The sequence below is a fragment of the Cetorhinus maximus genome, chromosome 21 (genome assembly GCF_964194155.1).
Source record: "Cetorhinus maximus chromosome 21, sCetMax3.hap1.1, whole genome shotgun sequence".
NCBI lineage: Eukaryota > Metazoa > Chordata > Chondrichthyes > Lamniformes > Cetorhinidae > Cetorhinus > Cetorhinus maximus.
In genome coordinates, this window is record NC_135899.1 from 76,918,943 (window position 1) to 76,941,478 (window position 22,536).

Consider the following 22,536-nt stretch of genomic DNA (forward strand, 5'->3'; position numbering starts at 1 on the left):
TCACGTTTTCCCACATTATACTCCACCTGCCATATTTTTGTCCACTCACTCAACCTATCCATATCCGTCTGCACCCTCCTTATGCCCTCTTCACAACATAATTTCCTACCTCTTTTTGTGTATTTTGAAAATTTAGCTAGCATGCCTTCACTCCCCTCATCTAAGTCATTGATATAAATTGTAAAAAGTTGAGGTCCCAGCACAGACCCCTGCCGGACGCCATTCATCACATCCTGCCAATCAGAAAAAGACCTGTTTATGCATAGTCTCTGTTTTCTGCCAGCCAGCCAATCTTCTGTCCATGTTAATAAGTTACCCCCTACACCATGAGCTTTTATTTTCCGCAATAACCTTTGATGTGGCATCTTATCAAATGCCTTCTGGAAATCCAAGCACAGCACGTCTACAGGCTCCCCTTTATCCACAGCGCATGTTACTCCAAAGAACGCCAATAAATTGGTTAAACATGATTTCCCTTTCAGAAAACCATGCTGAATCTTCCTGATTGCCTTGAGTTTCTCTAAGTGCCCAGTTATAACCTCCTTAATGATCAATTCTAACATCTTCCCCATGACAGAATTCAAGCTAACTGGGCTATAGTTTTCTGTTTTCTGCCTGCCTCCCTTCTTGAATAGAAGGGTAATATTTGCTATTTTCCAGCCTGATGGAACCTTTCCAGAATCTCAGGAATTTTGGAAAATTAACACCAACTCATCTACTACCTCACTACCCAACTCTTTTAAGACTCTAGGATGAAGTCCATCAGGTCCCAGAGACTTGTCAGCCCGCAGCTGCATCAGTTTGCTCAGTACCGCTCCCCTAGTGATTGTAATTTTACCAAGTTCCCCTCTCCCTTCCACCTGTTGATTTACAGCTATTACTGGAATGTTTTTTATACTCCCTAGTGAAGACAGCACTAAATTATTTGTTCATTTCATCCACCATTTCCTTATTATCTACTATTAATTCCCCATTGTCTCTCTCTAGAGGACGAACACTCACTTTTTTCTTTTTTAAGTACCTGTGGAAACTCTTGCTATCCATTTTCACATTTCTAGCTGGCTTCGTCTCATACTCTAATTTCTTACCCCTGATTAACCTTTTAGTCATTCTCTGATGTTCTTTATATTCTGACCAATCAGCTGACCTTTCATTTATCTTTGTGCAGTTGTATGCTTTTGCCTTAAGTTTGATGCTTTCCTTAACTTCTTTAGTTAACCACAGGTGGTATGTTCTCCCTTTAGAAATTTTCTTTATAGTAGGAATATACTTATTCTGAGTATTCTGAAATACCCCCTTAACTGTCTGTCACTGCTTCTCTATTAATCTAACCCGTAACCTAGTATCCCAGTTCACTTCAGCTAGCTCAGCTTTCATGCCCACATAGTTGCCCTTATTTAAGTTTAGACTCTTCTCCCTTTCAAACTGGATGTAAAATTCAATCATATTATGGTCACTGCCATCTGGGGATGCCTTCAATCTGAGGTCATTAATTAATCCTGTCACATTACACAATACTAAGTCTAATATAACCTGCTCTCTGGTTGGTCCCAGAACGTGCTGCTCTAAGAAGTTGTCTCAAAAACATTCTATGAACTCCTCATCCAGGTTCTTGCTGCCAATCTGATTTTTCCAGTTTATATGTAGATTAAAATCACCCATGATTATTGGCATCCCTTTATCACAGGCACCCAATATTTCTTCTTGCATACTTTGCCCTAAGTTGTAGTTACAGTTAGGGGGCCTCAAGTCCACTCCTACTAGTGACTTTGTTCCCCTATTGTTTCACCCAAACCTATTCAACGTCCTGATCTCTTGAACCAAAGTCATCTCTAACCATTGCACAAATGCCATCCTTGATCAACAATGCTACCCCTCCACCTTTACCTAGCTTCCTATTCTTCTTGAATGTCTTATACCCCTCAATATTCAGGACCCAACCCTTGTCATCCTGCAGCCATGTCTCCTTAATGGTTACAGATCATATTTATTTACTTCAATGTGCGCTATCAGTTCATTTACTTTGTTATGAATGCTACACGCATTAAGATACAGAGCCTTTTTTGTCTTGTCTTTTTGCAGTCTTTGTAACATCTAGTCTTGACTATTGGTGCATTCTTAGGCTTTTTCGCTCTACCTCTTCCTGCTATTCTCTGACCCTCATTTCCCACATTACCATTAGGGTCTCCTGCCTTATATCTACCACTTGAATTGCCACTTCTACCCAAGCTTGATCCCTCACCCGGCTTGTTTAGTTGAAAGCCTTTCTGTACTTCCCTAGTTATGCAATTCGCAAGAACACTCATCCCAGCACAGTTCAGGTGTAGACCATCCCAACAGTATAGTCCCCATTTTCCCCAGTTCTGGTGCCAGTGCCCCACGAACTGGAACTCACTTCTCCCACACCAGTCTTTGAGTCATGCATTCATCTCTCTAATTTTACTTTCCTGTGCTAATTTGCATGTGGCCCAGAGATTATTACCTTTGAGGTTCTGCTTAATTTGGTACCTACTTCTCATACTGACTATACAGAACTTCCTTCCTTGTCCTGCCCATGTCGTTGGTACCAACATGGACCACGACAACTGGATCCTCCCCCTCCCACTGCAAATTCCTCTCCAGCCCTGAGCAGATGTCCTGAACCCTGGCGCCGGGCAGGCAACACAGCCTTCTAGACTCTCGCTCTTCGCTGCAGAGAACAGTGTCAATCCCCCTGATTATACTGTCCCCTACTACAACATTCCTGTTTGCTCCCCCTGCTTGAACGGCTTCCTGTACCATGGTGCCATGGCCAGCCTGCTCATCCACCTTGCAGACCTCGCTTTTGTCCACACAGGTCATGAGCACTTCAAACCTGCTTGACAATTGCAAAGTCTGAGGCTCCTCCACTACTGTCTGCACAGTCCCATTACCTGCCCATCTTGTTCATGCTGACTCTGAGAAAGCTATCCAATCAGTCCTGCTCTCTCTGCTGCTCTCATAGCCCTGTAAATTTTTGCCCCCACAAGTATTTATCCAGCTCTCTTTTGGAATCAATTTGCTTCCACCATTGATGTCTTTTGCTGAGGGCATAAGGGAGCAATAATGAATCCCAGCCCGGCCAAATCCCACAGCAGGGTAGCCTGTGAATGGAAGCCCAGAGGTACGTACTTCATCCAGTCTGCAAGGATGGTAGATTATGGTGCAATGGATGGCAAGTCACCCTTGGTTGTATTATGTGTGGAACTGTTCTAACAGATTGTCTCTGGATGCACTTATTTGCAGGAAGATGATGGATTCTGCACAGTTGGACTTCTATCAACATGATAAAGTTTGCACCAACACCTGCCGCAGTACAAAGTTTGACCTTCTAATCAGCAGTGCCAGGGCGCCGGTTCCCAGCCAGCAGAGCAATGTGATACAGACCCCTACCTCCATGGATGGTGAGTGCAATGTCACAGAGATGGAGGGAGAGGGCTGCAAGTGGTGGAGATGTAAAGTAGCAGCAGAGAGATGTGAATTTGTTGTGATTTCAGGACTTGCTTTCATTAGAACTGCAGGAGACTGCCCTCTGTACCTACTTTATGTTTTCTGTATTCATTTGAGTTTGATGTGACGGCAGTCTCTATAGATTTGGGCAGAAAATGCTCTGAAAGGGAGAAGAAGTTTAACGATTGTTTCAGGTGAGATCCTTTTGACTGAAAACTCTCTTGGAATGCTGATTTGCTCAAGTGTGTATTTGCATCATTTCAGATTTTTGGCATTAGTTGTTTTTCTTCATTTCTGTCCTGTACAGTGTGGTCTTGTGGTTCCATTACTGGGCTAATCCAAAGAACATGAATGCAAGATTCACCATAGTGAAAATTTGAATTCTCTTTTTAAAATTTGCAAATCTGTAAATGTAACCTTGAAGCTGTTGGATTGTTGTTAAAAACTTACCCTTTTAGGAAAGGAAACCTGGCATCTATACCTGATCTGGCTTGTGCATGAATCCAGCCCCACACTAGCTTGATAAAAGCAAAATACTGTGGATGCTGGAAATCTGAAACAAAAACAAAAATTGCTGGAAAAACTCAGCAGGTCTGACAGCATCTGTGGAGAGGAAGACAGAGTTAACGTTTCAAGTCCGTATAACTCTTCATCAGAACTAAAGTGGAATAAAAATGTGGTGAATATAAGCTGTTTAAGGGGGGTGGGACAGGTGGAACTGATAGAGGGCCAGTGATAGGTGGAGGCAAAGGAGAGATTGCCAAAGATGTCATAAACAAAAGGACAAAAGGGTGTTGATGGTGGTGATATTAACTAAAGGATGTGCAAATGGTGACATTAAGGGTAGAAAGCAGGATGAGCAAGTAACAGATGGCCCTAGTGGGGGTGGGGCGAAGGGATCGAAATGGGCTAAAAGGTGGAGGTAAAACAATGGATGGAAATAAATTTTTTAAATAATAATAGAAATAGGTGGAAAAGAAAAATATATATATATATATATATATATATATATAATAATTATTAGAAGAAAGGGGATCAAAAAGGGGGTGAGGATGGAGGAGAGAGTTCATGATGTTAAGTCCGGAAGGTTGTAAAGTGCCTAATCGGAAGATGAGGTGCTGTTCCTCCAGTTTACGTTGAGCTTCACTGGAACATTGCAGCAAGCCAAGGACGGACATGTGGGCATGAGAGCAGGGTGGTGTGTTGAAATGGCAAGCGACAGGAAGGTCTGGGTCATGCTTGCGGACAGATCAAAGGTGTTCCGCAAAGCAGTCACCCGGTCTGCATTTGGTCTCTCCAATGTAGAGGAGACCGCATTGGGAGCAGCGAATGCAGTAGACTAAATTGAGGGAAGTGCAAGTGAAGTGCTGCTTCACTTGAAATGAGTGTTTGGGCCCTTGGACGGTGAGGAGGAACCCAGAACCATGATAGAGTCTCCCTTGTCCTCACTTATCGCCCCACCACTCTCCGCATTCAAATGATCACCCTCTGCCATTTCTGCCAACTCCAGAACGATGCCACCACCAAACACATCACCCCTTCACCCCCCCTGTCGGCATTCCATAGGGATCGTTCCCTGCAGGACACCTTGGTCCACTCCCCCATCACCACTACACCTCAACCTCCTCCCACGGCGCCTTCCCTTGCAACCGCAGAAGGTGCAACACCTGCCCCTTTACTTCCCCCTTCCTCACTTGCTCATTCTGCTTTCTACCCTTAAAGGCACCATTAGCACATCCTTTAGCTAATATCATCACCGTCAAACCCCTTTGTCCTTTTGTTTATGACATCTTTGGCAATCTGTCCTTTGCCTCCACCTATCACTGGCCTTCTATCCAGCTCCACCTGTCCCTTCCTCTTTAGCTCTGATGAAGAGTCATATGGACTCGAAACGTTTACTGTCTTCCTCTCCACAGATGCTGTCAGACCTACTGAGTTTTCCAGCAATTTTTGTTTTTGTCCCACACTAGTTTGGTTGATTCTAACTGGCTTCTGACCTAACAAAGGAGTCAAGGGAAACTAGAGATGGATATTAAATGCAGGCCTTGCCAGAGACAGCCACATTGCGAGAATGAATATTTATGGAACAGCTAACTGGGATGGGAGCGTGCATGCAAAATATGTACTGTGAGGCAGCTTGAGGATTTTCTTTTCTTTTGCTTCATTCGTGGAATGTGGGCATCACTGGTAAGGCCACCATTTTATTGCCCACCTCCTAATTGCCCTTGAGATGGTGATGTTAAGCCACCACCTTGAACTGTTGCAGTCTGTGTGGTGAAGGTACTCTAATAGTTAATAGGGAATTTGACATGTTTGGCCCAGCAGTGACGAAGGAATGGCAATATATTTCCAAATCAGGATGGTAAGAAACTTGCATGGGCAGTGTTCCCATTCATCTGCTGCCCTTGTCCTTCAAGATGGTAGAAGTCACTGGTTTTGGAGGTGCTATTAAAGAAGCCTTGGCATGTTGCTATGTGTATGTTGTAGCCACAGCTTGCCAGTGGTGGAGGAAGTGAATGTTAAGCTAGTGGATGGGGTGTTGATCAGCAGGGTGCTTTGTCCTGAATGGTGTCAAGCTTCTTGGGTGTTGTTGGAGCGAGCTCATCCAGCCAAGTATTCCAAATGTTGCCTTGTAGAAGGTGGTAAGACACTGGGGAGCTTAGATGTCAGTCACTTGTCAAGGAATACCAGGTCTTTAACCTGTTCTTGTAACCACAGCATTTCAGTGGCTGGTCCTGTTAAGTTCCTGGACAGTGGTGACCCCCAGGACGTTGAAGGTGGGCGATCGACAATGGTAAAGCCATAGAATGTCAAAGGGAGATGATTAGATTCTCTCTTGTTGAGATAGTCATTGCCTGATTCTTGTGTGGTATGACAGTTGCTTGCCGTTTAGCAACGCAAGCTTGCGGGTCTTGCTGATTATAGGCACGAACTGCTTCATTAACTGAGGAGTTGCAAATGGAGCTGAAAACTGTGCCGTCATTAGCGATGATCCCCACATTTGATCTTATGATGGAGGGAAGATAATTGATGAAGCTGGTTAGACATAGGACACTGCTCTGTGGAACTCCTGCAGCGATATCTAGGGCTGAAACAATTGGTCAATTGGCCTCCAACAACTACAGCTATCTTTCTTTGTGCTAGGTATGACTCCAACCAGTGGAGAGATTTCCCTCTGCTTCTCATTGACTTCAAGTTTGTTAGGGCTCCTTGATGGCACACTTGATCAAATACTGCCTTGATGTCAAGGGCAGTCACACTCACCCAGGTTCTGGAACTTAGCTCTTTTGTCTATGCTTGGGCCAAGGCTGTTATGATATCAGGAGACCAGTGATCCTGGCAGAATCCAAACTGAGCATTGGTGAGCAGTTTATTGGTGAATAAATGCCGCTTGATAGCCCTGTCGATGACACTTTCCATCACTTTGCTGATCTAAGAGTAAACTGATGGGGCAACAGTTGGCCAGATTGGATTTGTCCTCCTTTATGTGAACAGGACAAACCTAAACAATTTTTCATTTTGCCAGGCAGGTGCCATTGTTGTAACTAGATTAGAATAGCTTGACTAGGGATGCAGTTAATCCTGGAGCATATGTCTTCTGTACTACAGCTGGGATGGTGTCAGGGCCCATAGCTTTTGCTGTATCCGACATGCTCAGCTGTTACTTGATATCACATGGAGTAAATCGGGTTGGCTGAAGACTCGGACCTATGGTGCTGGAGATCTTGGCAAGAGGCCAAGATGCATCATCCACTCAGCACTTCTGAATGAAGATGGTTGCTGCGCATTGAGCATTGTCTTTTGTACTAATTTTCTACTCCATAATCATTGATGGTGGGGTTATTCATGGAGCTGCCACCTGTGGTTAGTTGTTTACTTATCCACCACCATTCGGCACAGGATGTGGCAGAGCTTTCATCTGATTCCTTGGCTGTAGGATAGCTTAGCTCTATCTATAGTACGCTGCTTCCATCGTTTAGCATGTCTGTAACCCTGTGCTGTAGCTTCACCAGATTACAACTTATTTTTAGGTATGCCTGATGCTGCACCGAGTATGGTCTTCCATGCTCCTCTTTGTATCAGAGTTGGTCCTCTGGCTAGGTAATGGTAGAGTGAGGGAAAAGAGGTTAGAGATTGTAGAAAATAAAAGACATGTCGAAGCTTTTTGTCTTGCACTCATCAGGACACAGCCCACTAACAGGATGCTGCTGTCAACTTATGAACAGGCCTAAGGCCATCACTTTCAGCCCTAAAAAGTGCCCAGTCTACCTCAGATTACCCTGGAAGGGCAGGGTATCTCAAAAGTTTGAGCATCAGGTGAAGCTAGCTGTTTCATACTATTACTATGCAGTAGCAACATGAGTGGTATTCGCCTCTAACAGGATGCTGCCATAAGCCAAAAAACCGTCTATCTATCACACAAATGAGTAATGTGGTATATGAATTTCAGTGTTAGTGTGATGTTAAATATGTAGGCTGTACATCACAAAGATTGGCAGATTGTAACAAACACATGTCCCAGACGCTGTTCGCAACAGGCAAGGTACAGACCATACCCAACCAGCCCATGCTTGCAAAACTTAAAACACAGCGTCCAACATTTGATGTGATTGCTCGATTGGACATTTGCTAAATAAACCTGTGTGCTAGGAATTACCCTCTGCCAATTTAAGATTGTCAGTCGGACTCGCAGTGTGGCGCATTTGCGTGTACTGAAAGCTACATATATTAATACACAGGGCCCTGTTCTTTGCAGACAGAAAGAACATGTAGACACATTGTGCCTGTTTCAGCTAAACAAAATAAGTGACAGCCATTCGCTGACTCATTCCTCAGGGCAATGCCTTGACCAATCAGGGTAAAGCTGCCTGGTTTAAATTTCAAACAGTGCTTGGCAGTTAACTGTCAGTCACCAACACTGGTGCATTCTCCATGGCAATGCCTCTACTAATCAAAGTCCATTTGCCAACCAATCAGCACTCTCTTCACAAAGTCTAAAGTGTTGTTTTTCCCTTATATTGGTATTCTTGCGAAGTGTCCTGGTGAGTGCAGGACTAAAAGCTTTGACATGTCTCTTTTTTTCAGCAAAACTCAAGTTCTGCATTACCAAACAACTAGGTTAGAGATTGTGATGGAATACAATTCTGCTGCTGATGGCCTGTAGCACCTCCCAGATGCCCGGGGTTTTTGGCTGCTAGATCTGTTCTGAATCTATCCCATTTAGCACGGCTGTAGTGGCCTACAACACAATGGAGGAACTCCTCAGTGTGAAAATGAGATTTTGTCTCAACAAGGATTGTGCCTACTCCTACCAATACTGTCATGGACAAATATATGTGTAATGGGTTGAACGGTGAGGACAAAGTCAAGTAAGTTTTCCCTCGTTGGTTTCTCACCGCCTGCCACAGGCCTAGTCTGGCTGCTGTGTATTTCAGGATTCAACGAGCTTGATCAGCAGTGATACTACTGGTGATGTATGGAGATGTCTGTGAAGCCTCTGGAGTCACATAAAGGCCAGATTGGGTAAGGACAGCAGATTTTCTTCCCTGGAGGACATTAGTGAACCAACTGGATTTTTATGATAACCCGGTAGTTTCATGGTCACCATAACTGAAACTAGATTTTTTATTCCAAGTTTATTTAGTTAACTAAATTTAAATTCCTTGGTTACCATAGTGGAATTTGAATTCCTCTCTCTCTCATTAGTCTGGGCCGTTGGATTACTAGACCAGTGAAATAACCACTATGCTATCATACCCATGCATGTGATCAGTGAGCCCCTAGCACAACCAGATTTTATGCATCTGGCATTATGTAGGGTTCCAGCACAGAGCTGCTCTGATTGCTGCTCCTTGAATGTTGCACACACTTGTATTTCCACTGAGCTGACTGAGCATCATAATACAAGTTTAGCACATTTAAGTATTAGTCAACCCTGATGCATTATATGCTTCTTGGGGGCTGGAATGTCTGACCTAGCAGTTATTGAAGGGTTGCTGGGCCTTTTGCGATTTGGGGCCTCAGTGACACCCCCACCCCCAATTCATTCTTTGGCCTTTAATGTCAAAGAAGTAGAGTGCTTTCACAAAGCATGACACTATTAGAAACAAACGGAATGTCACATAGTTTTTGCTGAATTTTCCCTTCTAAACGGGTTATGTGTAAGGTGCATTGTTCAGGCTCTCTTGGTGTAGTTTGCAAGGATCTCCAGTCAGAATAACAATTGGGGCCTTGATGAACCACGGAACAGTCTCTGGGCAAACTGTCAGCTGCGCTTTGTGCTACTCAAGTGGACATCAGGTCTCCAAGCTCAGTCATACAAATCTGCTTTTAAAGTGCTCATTAACTACATTACTTTTATAGGTATAGAAAATATTGAAAGGGCTGGATGGCATCTCTATTGATGGGCCATTCTATTTGACAGATTGGGGAGGACCAGGGGTATACATTTAAATAGCGCAAAGATAGGAATAGGCTAGATGTTAGGCAGTTCTGTTTTATTCCCTAGAAAGCAATGGGCCTCTGGAAGTTGCTGTTGTGGGTGCTGACTCTCTGCAGGCCTTCGAGAAGGAGCTGGTGCAGCTGGCTGGGGCAGAGATTGCATCCTATAGAAGGTAAATGGATTAACAGTTAACATGTGTATTGCCTGAGGGAGTCTGCAAGGAATTTTCCAGAATTTTTTTCATCCTTATTTTTCCTGGGGTTTTGATTACACGGGGATTAGGGCTGGGATGGAAAATATTTGATCGTGATACTTCAGGAATCATGAGAGGCATGATTGATGGAGCAGTTAGCTTTTTCCTGCCATCTTTTTCGTTGTGCGGCATTGCTCCATATTTGAAGAATGGTACAGTGAGGTTTCAGGTGAGAAGGAAAGGAGAGAGATTTAGTCTGTTCTGACAGAACAGAAAAAAGAATACAGTTACAGTTTCCTGGTTTCACTTTGCAGGCAATGGGGCACACATCACTGTATCTGAAGAGAACGCGGAAGAGTGCATCGAGTGGAGTCCTGCTCTGACCACAGTTGCTGTTACTACAGAGGATTTAAACAGGAAAGATGGCGAAGAGATCTCTGGTGAGTTCAGTGAGCCTGTCTGTTCTGAGCTGCAGTCAAACTAAAACCTCTGTCAGAATGCTAGAGTTTTAGCTGACACCAGAAATCATTGCCTGTAGCCTGTACAGGAAGAAACCAAATGCTTTATATTTTTTTAAATTAAAACTTGGTACAATAAATCATTAAACAAGTTTTGCTGTTTATAAAATATTGTCACTCCAAAATGATGTATCAATTAAATGCACTACCTCAATCTCATGCTGAGCTATGCAGACCTGTGTCTTGTGTTCAGTCCCCAGACTGTGCTGATCTTGACTGTAGTTCGCCTTAAGGAGGGGTAAAATCAACTTGACCTGCAACTGAAAAGCGAACATCAGAATGCATATTACATACTATGTGGACTTCTGATGAGCATAACACCAGGTTTTGGGAATAGCGTGAGGTTCACTAGCCTACCAAAACCACAGTGTAGAATTGCACATGAAGGATGGGCATATGGTTGAGCACTGATGATTGTAAAGGGGGAATTTTTTTTTTTAATTCTTGAAGAGTTACTAAAAGTTTGTTTCTTAAAAAGTACCAGTGGATTTTCCATGGCAAGTTGAATGATTTGTTGTCTTAAAAGGATAGGGGAGTTGATACCTTGAATGCACAATTTATTATTCTGTGAAGATGGAGCTATGTTGCTTTAAAGCCATAAAGCCTAAAGACAAGCTCTGGTAACTTGAGTTTAATTGTTACGAAATTGTGCAGATTGGAATGCAGTCGTCTTTCAGGCTACACTTCAGAATCATGAAATGTTTTAATATTGTTTTGCAACAGTGATATCCATGTGTGCTAGATATGTAATGTTATTACATTGTAATGACCATTGAATGATCAACACAATGATCAAAAATAGCTTGGTACTTTAGCGACCACTGAGATTTTTATTAGTTTAATGTTGGTAATTTCTACAACCTTCCCTTTACCTACGTAAGTGCATGCACAGGGACAGGGTCAGGTTCAACTGTGAGGTTTTCTTTGGTAGAATAACTCAGTCACACTCACTATTTAGACCTGTATGTGAGGAACAGGTACTTTGGGAAATACAGGAATGGGAGGGAACACCAACGCAGATTAACTGGCCATTCATCCCGTTTGTTGTTTGTGGGACCTTGCTGTGCACATCTTGACTGCTGTATTTGCCTGCATAACAATAGTGACTACACTTCAAAAGTAGTTCTTTGGCTCTGAAATGCTTTTGTGTGTCTTGAGGTCCTCGGGATTTTTGTTTTCAGTTTTCTGCACTTGTGAATGATAGTGCTACTGGAAACAAGGGAAAAACTAATGGATCTCGGTCACCAAATATCATCAGGTGAGGGCAGAGTGTGATCATAATAGTTTAATTGTTCACAAGTATTTAAATCTGAAACGATGAAAAATGCATGTCTGTTGAGAAAACTGGGAGGGTCAAGACTCATAGGGGAGATGCCACCATAGAATCATGCAGCATAGAAGCATTCAGCACACAGATATTCAGCCCATTGTGCCTTTGTTGGCTCTGAAGGAGGTATCCAATTAGTCTCATCCACCAGCCCCCACCCCCCAAAATTTTCTGGTCCGGCAGATGTTTCCCTTTCAAATGTGTAGAAAAAGAAAAAGTTTTTTTATATTCATTCACGGGGTGTGGGCATTGCTGGCTAGGCCAGCATTTACTGCCCATCCCTAATTGCCCTTGAGAAGGTGGTGGTGAGCTGCTGCTTTAATCGCTGCAGTCCATGTGGTGTAGGTACACCCCACAGTGCTGTTAGGGAGGGAGCTCCAGGATTTTGAGCCAGCGACAGTAAAGGAACGGCAATATATTTACAAGTCAGGATGGTGTGTGGCTTGGAGGGGAACTTCCAGGTGATGGTGTTCCCATGTGTCTGCTACCCTTGCCCATCTAGATGGTAGCAGCAGTGGGTTTGCAAGGTGCTGTTGAAGGAGCCTTGGTGAGTTCCTGCAGTGCATCTAGTAGATGTTACGCACTGCTGCCATTGTGCGTCAGTGGTGGGGGGAGCGAATGTTTGTGGATGGGGTGCCAATCAAGTGGGCTGCTTTGTCCTGGATGATTTCGAGCTTCTTGAGTGTTGTTGGAGTTGCACTCATCCAGGCAAGTGGGGAGTATTCCATCACACTCATGACTTGTGCCTTGTAGATGGTGAACAGGCTTTGGGGAGTCAGGAGGTGAGTTACTTGCCACAGGATTCCTAGCCTCTGACCACTTGTAGCCACAGTATTTTTATGGCTAGTCCAATTCAGTTTCTAGTCAATGTTAACCCTCAGGATTTTGATCATGGGTGATTCAGCGATGATACTGATTCCACTGATGGCTTGATGTACTTGAATGCCACTGATGGCTGGATGAGCTTATTCAGTGATCCACCCAGTCCTAGAAGTTCTTGTATTCAATCCTTGGCATGTTCTGATCGGCTGAGCTCTGGAAATGGATGGCAGTAGGGGTGATACAGTTGGGTTGATTGCTGCTGGACTTGAGAGGGAAAATATTGAAACAAGAACAGGAATAAATGACAACTGTATGATACCGACGAATAGTTTATGAAAGTCTGTATTGGAGGAAATGGAAGTTAAATGTTTGTTTCACAGCTACTGTCAGCGTGGGTTTCTAAAATACTCTGAACTTTCATCCTGGACTTAGTGGTGCTAATGGAGTTTAGACTTCTAGAGTTGTTTTATTTCTTGCTGCAGAGGACACCCTGGCCTTCTGGAAAGGAATAGCAGATGTGGGTTTGCTTGGGGAAGTTGTCACTAACATTCAGAAGGAGCTGATGGAGATGCTAGCAGGCGTTCAGCAGAGAATGGGTCAGAGTACCCTGCAGATCACAGGTAGGTGATGATACTTTTGCTGCACTATATTCAGATTAAATGGCATTTCTGTGAAAGTGCCTTCCAGTCCAGTGCCTCCATATAACCCTTTACTTGAAGATACTGCAGACACCAGAGTCTGAAAGGACTGTGCCTGGGTGCTGCTGTCTCAGCATTCCACTATTCAATTAACCAACTCAATATTTCTAATGGGAGGTGGAAGTTAATTCCTCTTGTTAACTCCAGATCGATTACCCAATGCTGCCTATACTTGTCTCCCATCCTCTACACTCCATGAACTCCAGTTTGCCTAAGACCCTGCTAGCTATATCCCATTGAACAAGTCCAGTTCACCCCCCCATCCTAGCCGACACACATCAGTTCCTGGACTCCCAATTCCTCAAATTTGAAACTCGTGCCCTTATCTTTAATTCCTTTGAGGCTTTCCTTCTCAAACTCTAACCTTCTACAGTGCTACCAAGCCCCTTCCCTCCCAGACACTCCAGTCTTCTAGCTCTGACCTATCCTTTCCCTCATCATTGGTAACTATACCTTCATCTATCTAGGTGCAATTTCCAGAATTCCCTCCTTAACCTCCTCTGCCTCTTGTAGCTCGATCCTCCTTTAAGATCCTCCTTAAAACAGGTTTCTTTGACCAAACTTTTAGTCATCTCCCCAAATATCTCCTCCTCTGGCTTGGTGTCAGGTTTCTTCATACCACCTTAAGTGCATTGGGACATTCTTACATGAAAAATCCTAACAAAATGTCAGTTACTTTTGTAATTTTATTAATGGTTTTCTGTTTTTCCACTGCTGCCCGCCGCCACCGCTCCCCAGTTGTGGCTTAAGTGTCCAGGCTACAGCTAATGGGCTATATATAGCCCTTGAGACCTGATAGTACAGCCCTCAAAGCCTAAGCAATTCAGTCCTATATGCAGTTATACACTTTCCTCCCTTCTTGTATACCCTGTTTGTGTTTTGAGCCCCTGGAAGTTCTAAGAGGATGGTTCTTGGCATTGTTGTCTCACTGGGGGAATAAAACCTAAAAAAGAATCTGGGATCTGTTGGTTTCAACAATTTAAGAAATACATAGATTACTTTCCAAGTAGCCCATGACTCCTTTAATACGTATACCTAAGTGGCCCAAGTAAATCTAATCCACGTCTGTATAATTCGGCTAACGTTGGCTGTCTGTAACTAACATCCATTGTTATGGTAGGTCACTACATTTGTTTCATCCTGTTTATAAATGAGAGCTATTGGATAGGCTGCTGAGGTGGCTGCAATATTAAATCTACTAATACAAAAGCAAAATACTGTGGATGCTGGAAATCTGAAATAAGAACAAAAAAGCTGGAAAAACTCAGGTCAGACGGCATCTATGGAGAGAAATAGTTAAACGTTTCAGGTTGATGACCTTGCATCAGAGCTAAATCCACTGCCTGATATGATGTTGAACCATAGTGCCCTGGAATGTTAGCAGGTTTGATCCCCACTCTATATTGAGTTAATTATTGATGGAGCTGTAGTTATGGCACTAATAGAGTGGGGAGAAAAATAGCCAGAATTCATACTCATTATTACTACTGTTGCCTGCTGATGTATGAATACCTGATAAGGATATCAGGGTTACTCTGCCCTCCACAGTTGAATAGCCTATTGACACTGCCTTTATTTGCACATGAAGAAGAATAGGCACTTGCATGAGGTATTGGATGATTGCCAGATACTGCAGGATTATCCCAGCAATGGTTGATGCCTTCAGGAGAAGAGATACTTAGCTGGACAATCATTAATGGATATGTGGTCAAGTGATCCCTATTCTGGGCTAATGAGGTATTGCAGAGTATTTGTGCTTCGGTTTCAGATGCTGCTGTTCTGAACAATATGGCACACACTTTTGGCCTCCTGGAGACTGTGAAGAAAGTTTTGGACAAAAGGAAGAGTCAGACTGATCAAAGCCAAGAACAAATTCATAGTGACCTTGCAGGTAGGTTTCTTCCCCGCTCCCATCCATGCCCTCACCCCCACCCCCACACGAACAATTGAATCAGGAGACTGGCTCCAGGGCTGATGGGGCAAGTATGCACTTGCTGTCGGGCATCTGACAGAACAGACGTGAGATCTGCTGCAGGAGGTTTGTGAGGGTTAAGAGGAGATGGCTCGCCCTCCAGGGGAGCACCTGGCTACCACTCAGCCCCTTCCCACAAATCAATCCTCCAATGAACCCAAGTAGTGAAGTATATTGTCAATAAAAAGCAGCCTCAGGCTCCTGACTCGTATTTCAGTCAGTATCAATCATTCTTATTACTTCAGGTACACAGGAATATTAGATTTCTCACTGAGGGAAGCCTACTGCCTTCAGGTGACACTACTCCCAGTGCCATGTGCAAGGAAGATCAGAAATGGAAACTAGACCAGATGAATGCGTGGCTCGAGAGATGGTTAGGAGGGAGGGATTTAGATTCCTGAGGCATTGGAACTGATTCTGGGGAAGATGGGATCTGTACAAGCTGGACGGGTTTGCACCCCAGCAGAACTGGGACCAATATTCTCGCAGGGGTATTTGCTCGTACTGTGGGGGGGGTTTTAAACTAGATTTGCAGGAGGGTGGAAACCTGAGCAGAGAGAGACAAGAGAGGGAAACAAAAATAGGAATGAAAGACAGTAAAGTAGAAAGCAAAAGTGGAACGCAGAGGAAACAAGGGCTAGCAGCAAATAGGGCCATAGTACAAAAAAATGTTAAAAAGGCAAGTCCAAAGGCACTGTATCTGAATGCACGGAGTATTCACAGTAAGGTAGACGAATTAACAGCGCAACTAGATTTAAACGGGTACAATATGATTGTGATTACAGAGACATGGCTGCACGGTGACCAAGGCTGGGAACTGAATATCCAAGGGTTTTCGATATTCAGGATGGACATTTAGGCAAAAAGGATAAGGAGGTGGCGTGGAGTTGTTAGTTAAGGATGAAATCAGTGCATTAGTGAGAGAGGATAAAAGCTCAGAAAATCTAGATGTAAAATCAGTCTAGATGGAGCTAAGAAGCAACAAGGGGCGGAAAATGCTATTGTGAGTTGTCTATATAGGCCTCCAAACAGTTATGATGAGGTAGGGGACGGCATTAAACAGGAAAATAGAGATGCATGTAACAAGGGTGCTACAGTAATCATGGGTGACTTTAATCTACATATAGACTACGCAAAATTAGCAATAATACTGTGGCGGATGAATTCCTGGAGTGTGTACAAGATGTTTTTTTTGACCAGTATGTCAAGGAACTAACTAGGGAACATTATATCCTAGGTTGGGTATTGTGCAATGAGAAGAGGTTAATTAATAATCTTGTTGTGCGGGCCCCTTTAGGGAACAGTGACCATAGCATGATAGAATTCTTCATTAGGATGGAAAGTAAAGTAGTCCGATCTGAAACTAGGGTCCTGAATCTTAACAAAGGAAACTACGAAGGTATGAGGCGTGAGTTGGCTAAGATAGATTGGGGAACTTCATTAAAAGGCATGACGTGGATGGGCAATGTCTAATATTTAACAGGAAAAGTAGCCAACCATGGCTAACAAAATTAGATCCAAAGAGGAGTCATATAAAGTTGCTAGAAAAACGTAGCAAGCCTGAGGATTGGGAGCAGTTTAGAATTCAGCAAAGGAGGACCTAGGGATTGATTAAGAGGGGAAAAATAGAATATGAGAGTAAACTTGCAAGGAACATAAAAGCAGGCTGTAAAAGCTTCTATAAGCATGTAAACTGAAAAAGATTCGTGAAGACAAATGTAGGTCCCTTACAGACGGAACCCAGAGAATTTATAATAGAGAACATGAAATGGCAGAGCAATTAAACAACTACTTTAGCTTTGTCTTCATGGAGGAAGACACAAATAATTTCCCAGAAATGTTAGGGAACCAAGGGTCTAGTGAGAAGGAGGAATTGGAGAAAATTAGTATTACTAAAACAATAGCACGGGAGAAATTAATGGGACTGAAAGCCGATAAATCCCCAGGGCCTGTTAATCTACATCCCAGGGTGCTAAAGGAGGTGGCCATGGAAATAGTGGATGTGTTGGTAGCCATCTTCCAAAATTCTGTAGATTCTGGAACAGTTCTGGCAGATTGGAGGGTGGCAAATGTAACACCACTATTTTAAAAAGGAGGGAAGGAGAAAACAACAAATTACAGACCGGTTAGCCTAAAATTAGTAGTAGGGAAAATGATAATCTGTTATAAAGGATGTGATAACAGGACACTTAGAAAATATCATCATGATTAGACAAAGTCAACATGGATTTATAAAAGGAAAATCATGTTTGACAAACCTACCGGAGTTTTTTGAGGACATAACTAGCAGAATAGATAAGGGAGAACCAGTGAATGTGGTGTATTTGGATTTTCAGAAACCTTTTGATAAAGTCCCACATAAGAGGTTAGTGTGTAACATGGAATTGGGGATAACATATTGGCAAGGATTGAGAATTGGTTAGCAGACAGGAAACAGAGTAGGAATAAACAGGTCTTTTTTGGAGTGCTAGGTGGTGACTAGTGGGCTACCGCAGGGATCGGCGCTTGGGCCCCAGCTATTCACAATATATATCAATGATTTGGATGAGGGAACCAAATGTAATATTTCCAAGTTTGCTGATGACACGAAACTTGATGGGAATGTGAGCGGTGAGGAGGGTGTTAACAGGCTTCAAGGCAATTTAGACAGGTTGAGTGAGTGGACAAATACACGGCAGATGCAGTATAACGTGGATAAGTGTGAAATTATCCACTTCAGTGGGAAAAACAGAATGGCAGAGTATTATTTAAATCGTGATAGATTGGAAAATGTTGATGTACAAAGGGACCTGGATGTCCTTGTACACCAATCACTGAAAGCAAGCATGCAGGTGCAGCAAGCAGTTACGAGGGCAAATGGTATGTCGGCATTCAAAGCGAGAGGACTTGAGTACAGAGCAAGGATGTCTTAGTGCAGCTGTACAGGGCCTTGGTGAGACCACACCTAGAGTATTGTGTGCAGTTTTGGTCGTCTTACCTAAGATAGGATATACTTGCCATAGAGGGGGTGCAGCGAAGGTTCATCAGACTGATTCCTTGGGTGGCAAGATTGCCGTATGAGGAGAGATTGGGCCGACTAGGCCTGTATTCACTGGAGTTTAGAAGAATGAGAGGAGATCTCATTGAAACATGAAATTCTGACGGGTGGACAGGCTGGATGCAGGGAGGATGTTTCCTCTGGCTGGGAGAACAAGGAGTCATAGCCTCAGGATATGGAGTAGACCATATAGGACTGAGATGAGGAGAAACCTCTTCACCCAGAGGGTGGCGAATCTATGGAATTCTGTACCAAGGAAGGCTGTGGAGGCCAAGTCACTGAATGTATTTAAGGAGGAAATAGATTTCTGGACTCTAAAGGTGGCAAGGGGTATGGGGAGAGAGCAAGATTCGGCGTTGAGTTAGAGGATCAGCCATGATCATTTTGAATGGCGGAGCAGACTCGAATGACCGCCTCCTACTACTATTTTCTATGTTTCTATGTCCTGTTTGCTGCTGACTAAAATTCTGTAAAAGTCACATAGAGACTGAGTGCCCTCTATCATATGAACACACGAGTTAGGAGCAGTGTAAGCAATTTGGCCCTTCAAGCCTGCTCCTCCATTCAGTAAGCTCATGGCTGATCTGACTGTAACCTACCATCTACCCCTGATAACCTTTCTCCCCCTTGTTTATCAAGAATCTATCTACCTCTGCCTTGAAAACATTCAAAGACTCCCTTCCTCAAAAAGCAGTGGAAGCAGATAATTTTTTTTTTTCTCATCTGTTCTTCATAAGGCACTGCTTGGCACCTTCATCCCAATGGTATTGAAGACCCATAAAACATAATTTATTGTTTTATAAGGGATAAGGGAGCTGTGGTGGTTATGAGGGTGTCGTGTTTTGTTACTCAAACCCCTGTCCCATACTTTTGTTGTCCAGAATTCTACATTGAGGCCTGTTGTCAATTATAAAAAAATTCCTGTCCCAGCCGCTAAAATTTGATGCAATACTCAAAAATCATGATAAGGAATTTAAGGTCATCTGCACTTTGATCGTTGCATATCCAATTTGCATCTCCTGTTTAGCATCCAGCCTGACCCTCTCTGTTAACTTTTGGGTTTCTTTGTGGAATTCCTGACACTTCAGTAACTGTTGACAGAGCATCTTCATGGTGCAGTGACAATAAGTTGTAGTTATATAGTGTCTTTTAGCAAAGTAAACCATCCCTAAATATTTAACAGGAGCATTAGCAAAGAAAATTTGACACCCAACCACATGAAGTGATAAAAGGGCAAATGACCAAAAGCTTGGTCAAAGAAGTTACCTTATGGAGCATCTCAAAGGGGAGAGAGTTAGTGAGGTGGAGAGACTTAGGGAGGGAATTCCAGAACTTAAGACTTAGGTAGCTGTAGGGTGTGCAAGAAGCCAGAATTGGAGGAGCACAGAGACCTAGGGGGTTTGTAGGGCTCAAGGAGGTTACAGAAATGGGGAGAAATGAGGCGAGGGACACTGAAGAGGTGGGAGAGAGGGGGAAGAGATAAGTATGGTAAAATTAGGTGGTTTCTACTTGTTATATTTGTATATGGTTACACAGATAATGTTTATTTTTATTCAAAGTAGCTGTCATTTTCTTGCATTGTCCTGCTTTAATGTTTCATTCAGTGGTATTACACGTGCTATGTAATGGTTCTTTATTATTGATTGACTTTTTTTTATTCCTTATAATGCCTGAGCAAGGAATGCAATATGAACATGTGCAGTTACCATTGTTAGATATTGAGTGCCAGACCTACTTTTCTTCCCCCTTTCTTACTCCCTCCACTTTCCAACACAGAACTAGAACGTCAGCTGGAGGAGCAGAGGAGACGAGCCAAGGAGCAGAAACTGAAAAACCAAACTCTGCAAAACGTGGTGCTGATGCCGATCGCTACTCCCAAACCCAACAAGCGCCCCCGATTGCAGAGACCCGCCTCAGCCACCATCCTCACCCCAACCACCCCCGTCCAAACACCCCAGTTCACCGTCATATCACCTATTGCCATCACTCCACTAGGAACAAACTTTTCTGTCGCCAACGTCACAACCATGCCTGTGGCCATTGGCCAACAGTCCAGCCCCGTCACTGTCCACACACTGTCGGGCGGATCCCAGCTCTTCACCAGGTATGCTGGTGTGGTCACTGCGGCCAAGACGACGGCCTCTGACACGGTCACCATTCATCCTGCCTCCAGCCTCGCCCTGCTGAGCACAGCGGCCATCCAAGACAGCAACACGATCACAACCATGGCTGGCATGAACGTGGGCCCCGTGGAACTGGTCACTGTGGACTCGGGCCTGGTTTCTGTCGTTCAGAGCCACAGTGTTGACCATTCAACGGCGGAATCACAGACTGTGATCGAAATTCACCCTGGGCCAGAGATGGACTCGGACCCAGATGGTGCAGTGGAAGCAGAGTGCGACGACAAGGTGCCGGACACGGACAACGAGACTCAAATACAAGCCATCGAAGTTGTGACCCAGGAGGAACAGCAAAATGAGAGAAATGATGAAAATTAATTAAAAACAAATTTTGAGTTATTGAAGTACTTGCTTGGCTGTATCTGAATGTACTGTTACCAAAACATAGTTATGTGTAAAAGGTATGAATTTCAACGCGAGGATTTTTTTTTTAAAGGAAGGAATGCAATACTATAATGCATTCTTTGCGCTGTGTTCCGCCTATTCAGCTGGACCCTCAACCTTGGATCAGAATTTGCTCCAGTTTGCCTTGTTTTGCAAGCTGCTAACGACCAAGCGGTGTTTGGGTAGCATGTTAGCATCTTGACCTTAGCGATCTCGCATTGTCTGTCCCCCTCCCCTTCCTAGAATAACTTGTAAAGAGGATGCAAGCTCAGGTTCACTGATGTAAATTAATATAAAATAAATACTCCACCCAATATTTCCAATTGATCGCTACAAATCAGCTGCCACTGACAATTACAACACCAGATGGGTTGACTCAGTTTTACTTAAGTCCTAGTCTGATGATGACATTCACTTTTGATTCCATACCCTGGAAGGGTTTGGGGTAGTCTTGCTGCATGAAACAAAGCAAAAGTTTTAAGAGTCATTGATAGTCGGTGACAGAACCGACTCAAGAAGTGTTCAGAGGCTATGCTGCATTGGGTACTTGGAGGAGGTTTTGGGAGGTAATCACTACAAGTGTAACTGATTAGGAAGAAACAACTGCAGCAGCTGTAAATCTGAAGTGAAAACATAAAACTGCTGGAAATGCACAGCAGATACGCCAGCATCTGAAAAATCAAAACACGATTCCGCACCTCGTGGAATCCGTTTTAATAAAAATCCACTTGTGAAACATTAACTTGTCATCTCTATTCAGGTGCTGCCGAACCTTGCTGTGTGCTTGTATTTTTATTCTTTTAAGTGTAACCCTCTTGCATATCCTTGCCAAAATTTGAACGAGCCTCCTTTGTGTAAGGGCAGCTTCAATGTGTCTCCTTTCCAATGATGTTTTCAGAAGTTTCTTAATGTGAGCCTGTATTGTTTTCATTTGCTTCTTATTATGAATCCACACTATGTACATTTTTTTTACTAAACCAACAAAAAATGCATAGCATTCCTGTATAACAATTAAATGCATGTGACAGAAAGGTGGTTGAAAATATTCAAATGCTTTTATTTCCGTGTCATGTCTGAAAATAATTTATTTTTGTAATTCCACCACCCCGCACCTTTGCCACCAATTTTGTTGCTGGAGGATGGATACCAAAACCTAATTTAGCATTGGTGAAAGTGATTTCAGATTCTGATAAGCTGGCCTTGGGTGAAACTACAGCGCATGTCACTACCAATGGCTCTAATACCTCTGGGCTTGGGAAAGCTGCTGTTTACTGTCCCCTGCTGGGAAGTGTACCCAAGTTGGCTGTCCTGCGTCGCACTAACCTGTGGGGATCACTGAGCTCACACACACAAGAAAAACAAAATGCTGGAAATACTCAGCAGGTCAGGCAGCATCCATGGAGAGAAAGAGTTGACACTTTAGGTCGATGACCCAGTCTCAACTCAGTTCCTGTTGGTTATAACAGTAAATTGCATTAATATAGTACCTTCAATG

General features: G+C 43.5%; 1 protein-coding gene across 2 annotated transcripts in view; it reads left to right on the forward strand.

The window, feature by feature from the left end:
* LOC144696019 (glucocorticoid modulatory element-binding protein 1-like) overlaps window positions 1-22,072 on the forward strand; it is a 49,034-nt gene extending 26,962 nt beyond the window's left edge. For both annotated transcript variants that reach the window (XM_078567193.1, XM_078567194.1), the window contains exons 5-9: window positions 3,265-3,422; window positions 10,418-10,543; window positions 13,253-13,390; window positions 15,237-15,359; window positions 20,254-22,072. In XM_078567193.1, the coding sequence (XP_078423319.1) occupies window positions 3,265-3,422; window positions 10,418-10,543; window positions 13,253-13,390; window positions 15,237-15,359; window positions 20,254-20,975 (1,267 nt within the window). In that variant the 3' untranslated portion in view covers window positions 20,976-22,072. The remainder of the gene's footprint in view (window positions 1-3,264; window positions 3,423-10,417; window positions 10,544-13,252; window positions 13,391-15,236; window positions 15,360-20,253) is intronic.
* Window positions 22,073-22,536: the final 464 nt, after the last annotated feature.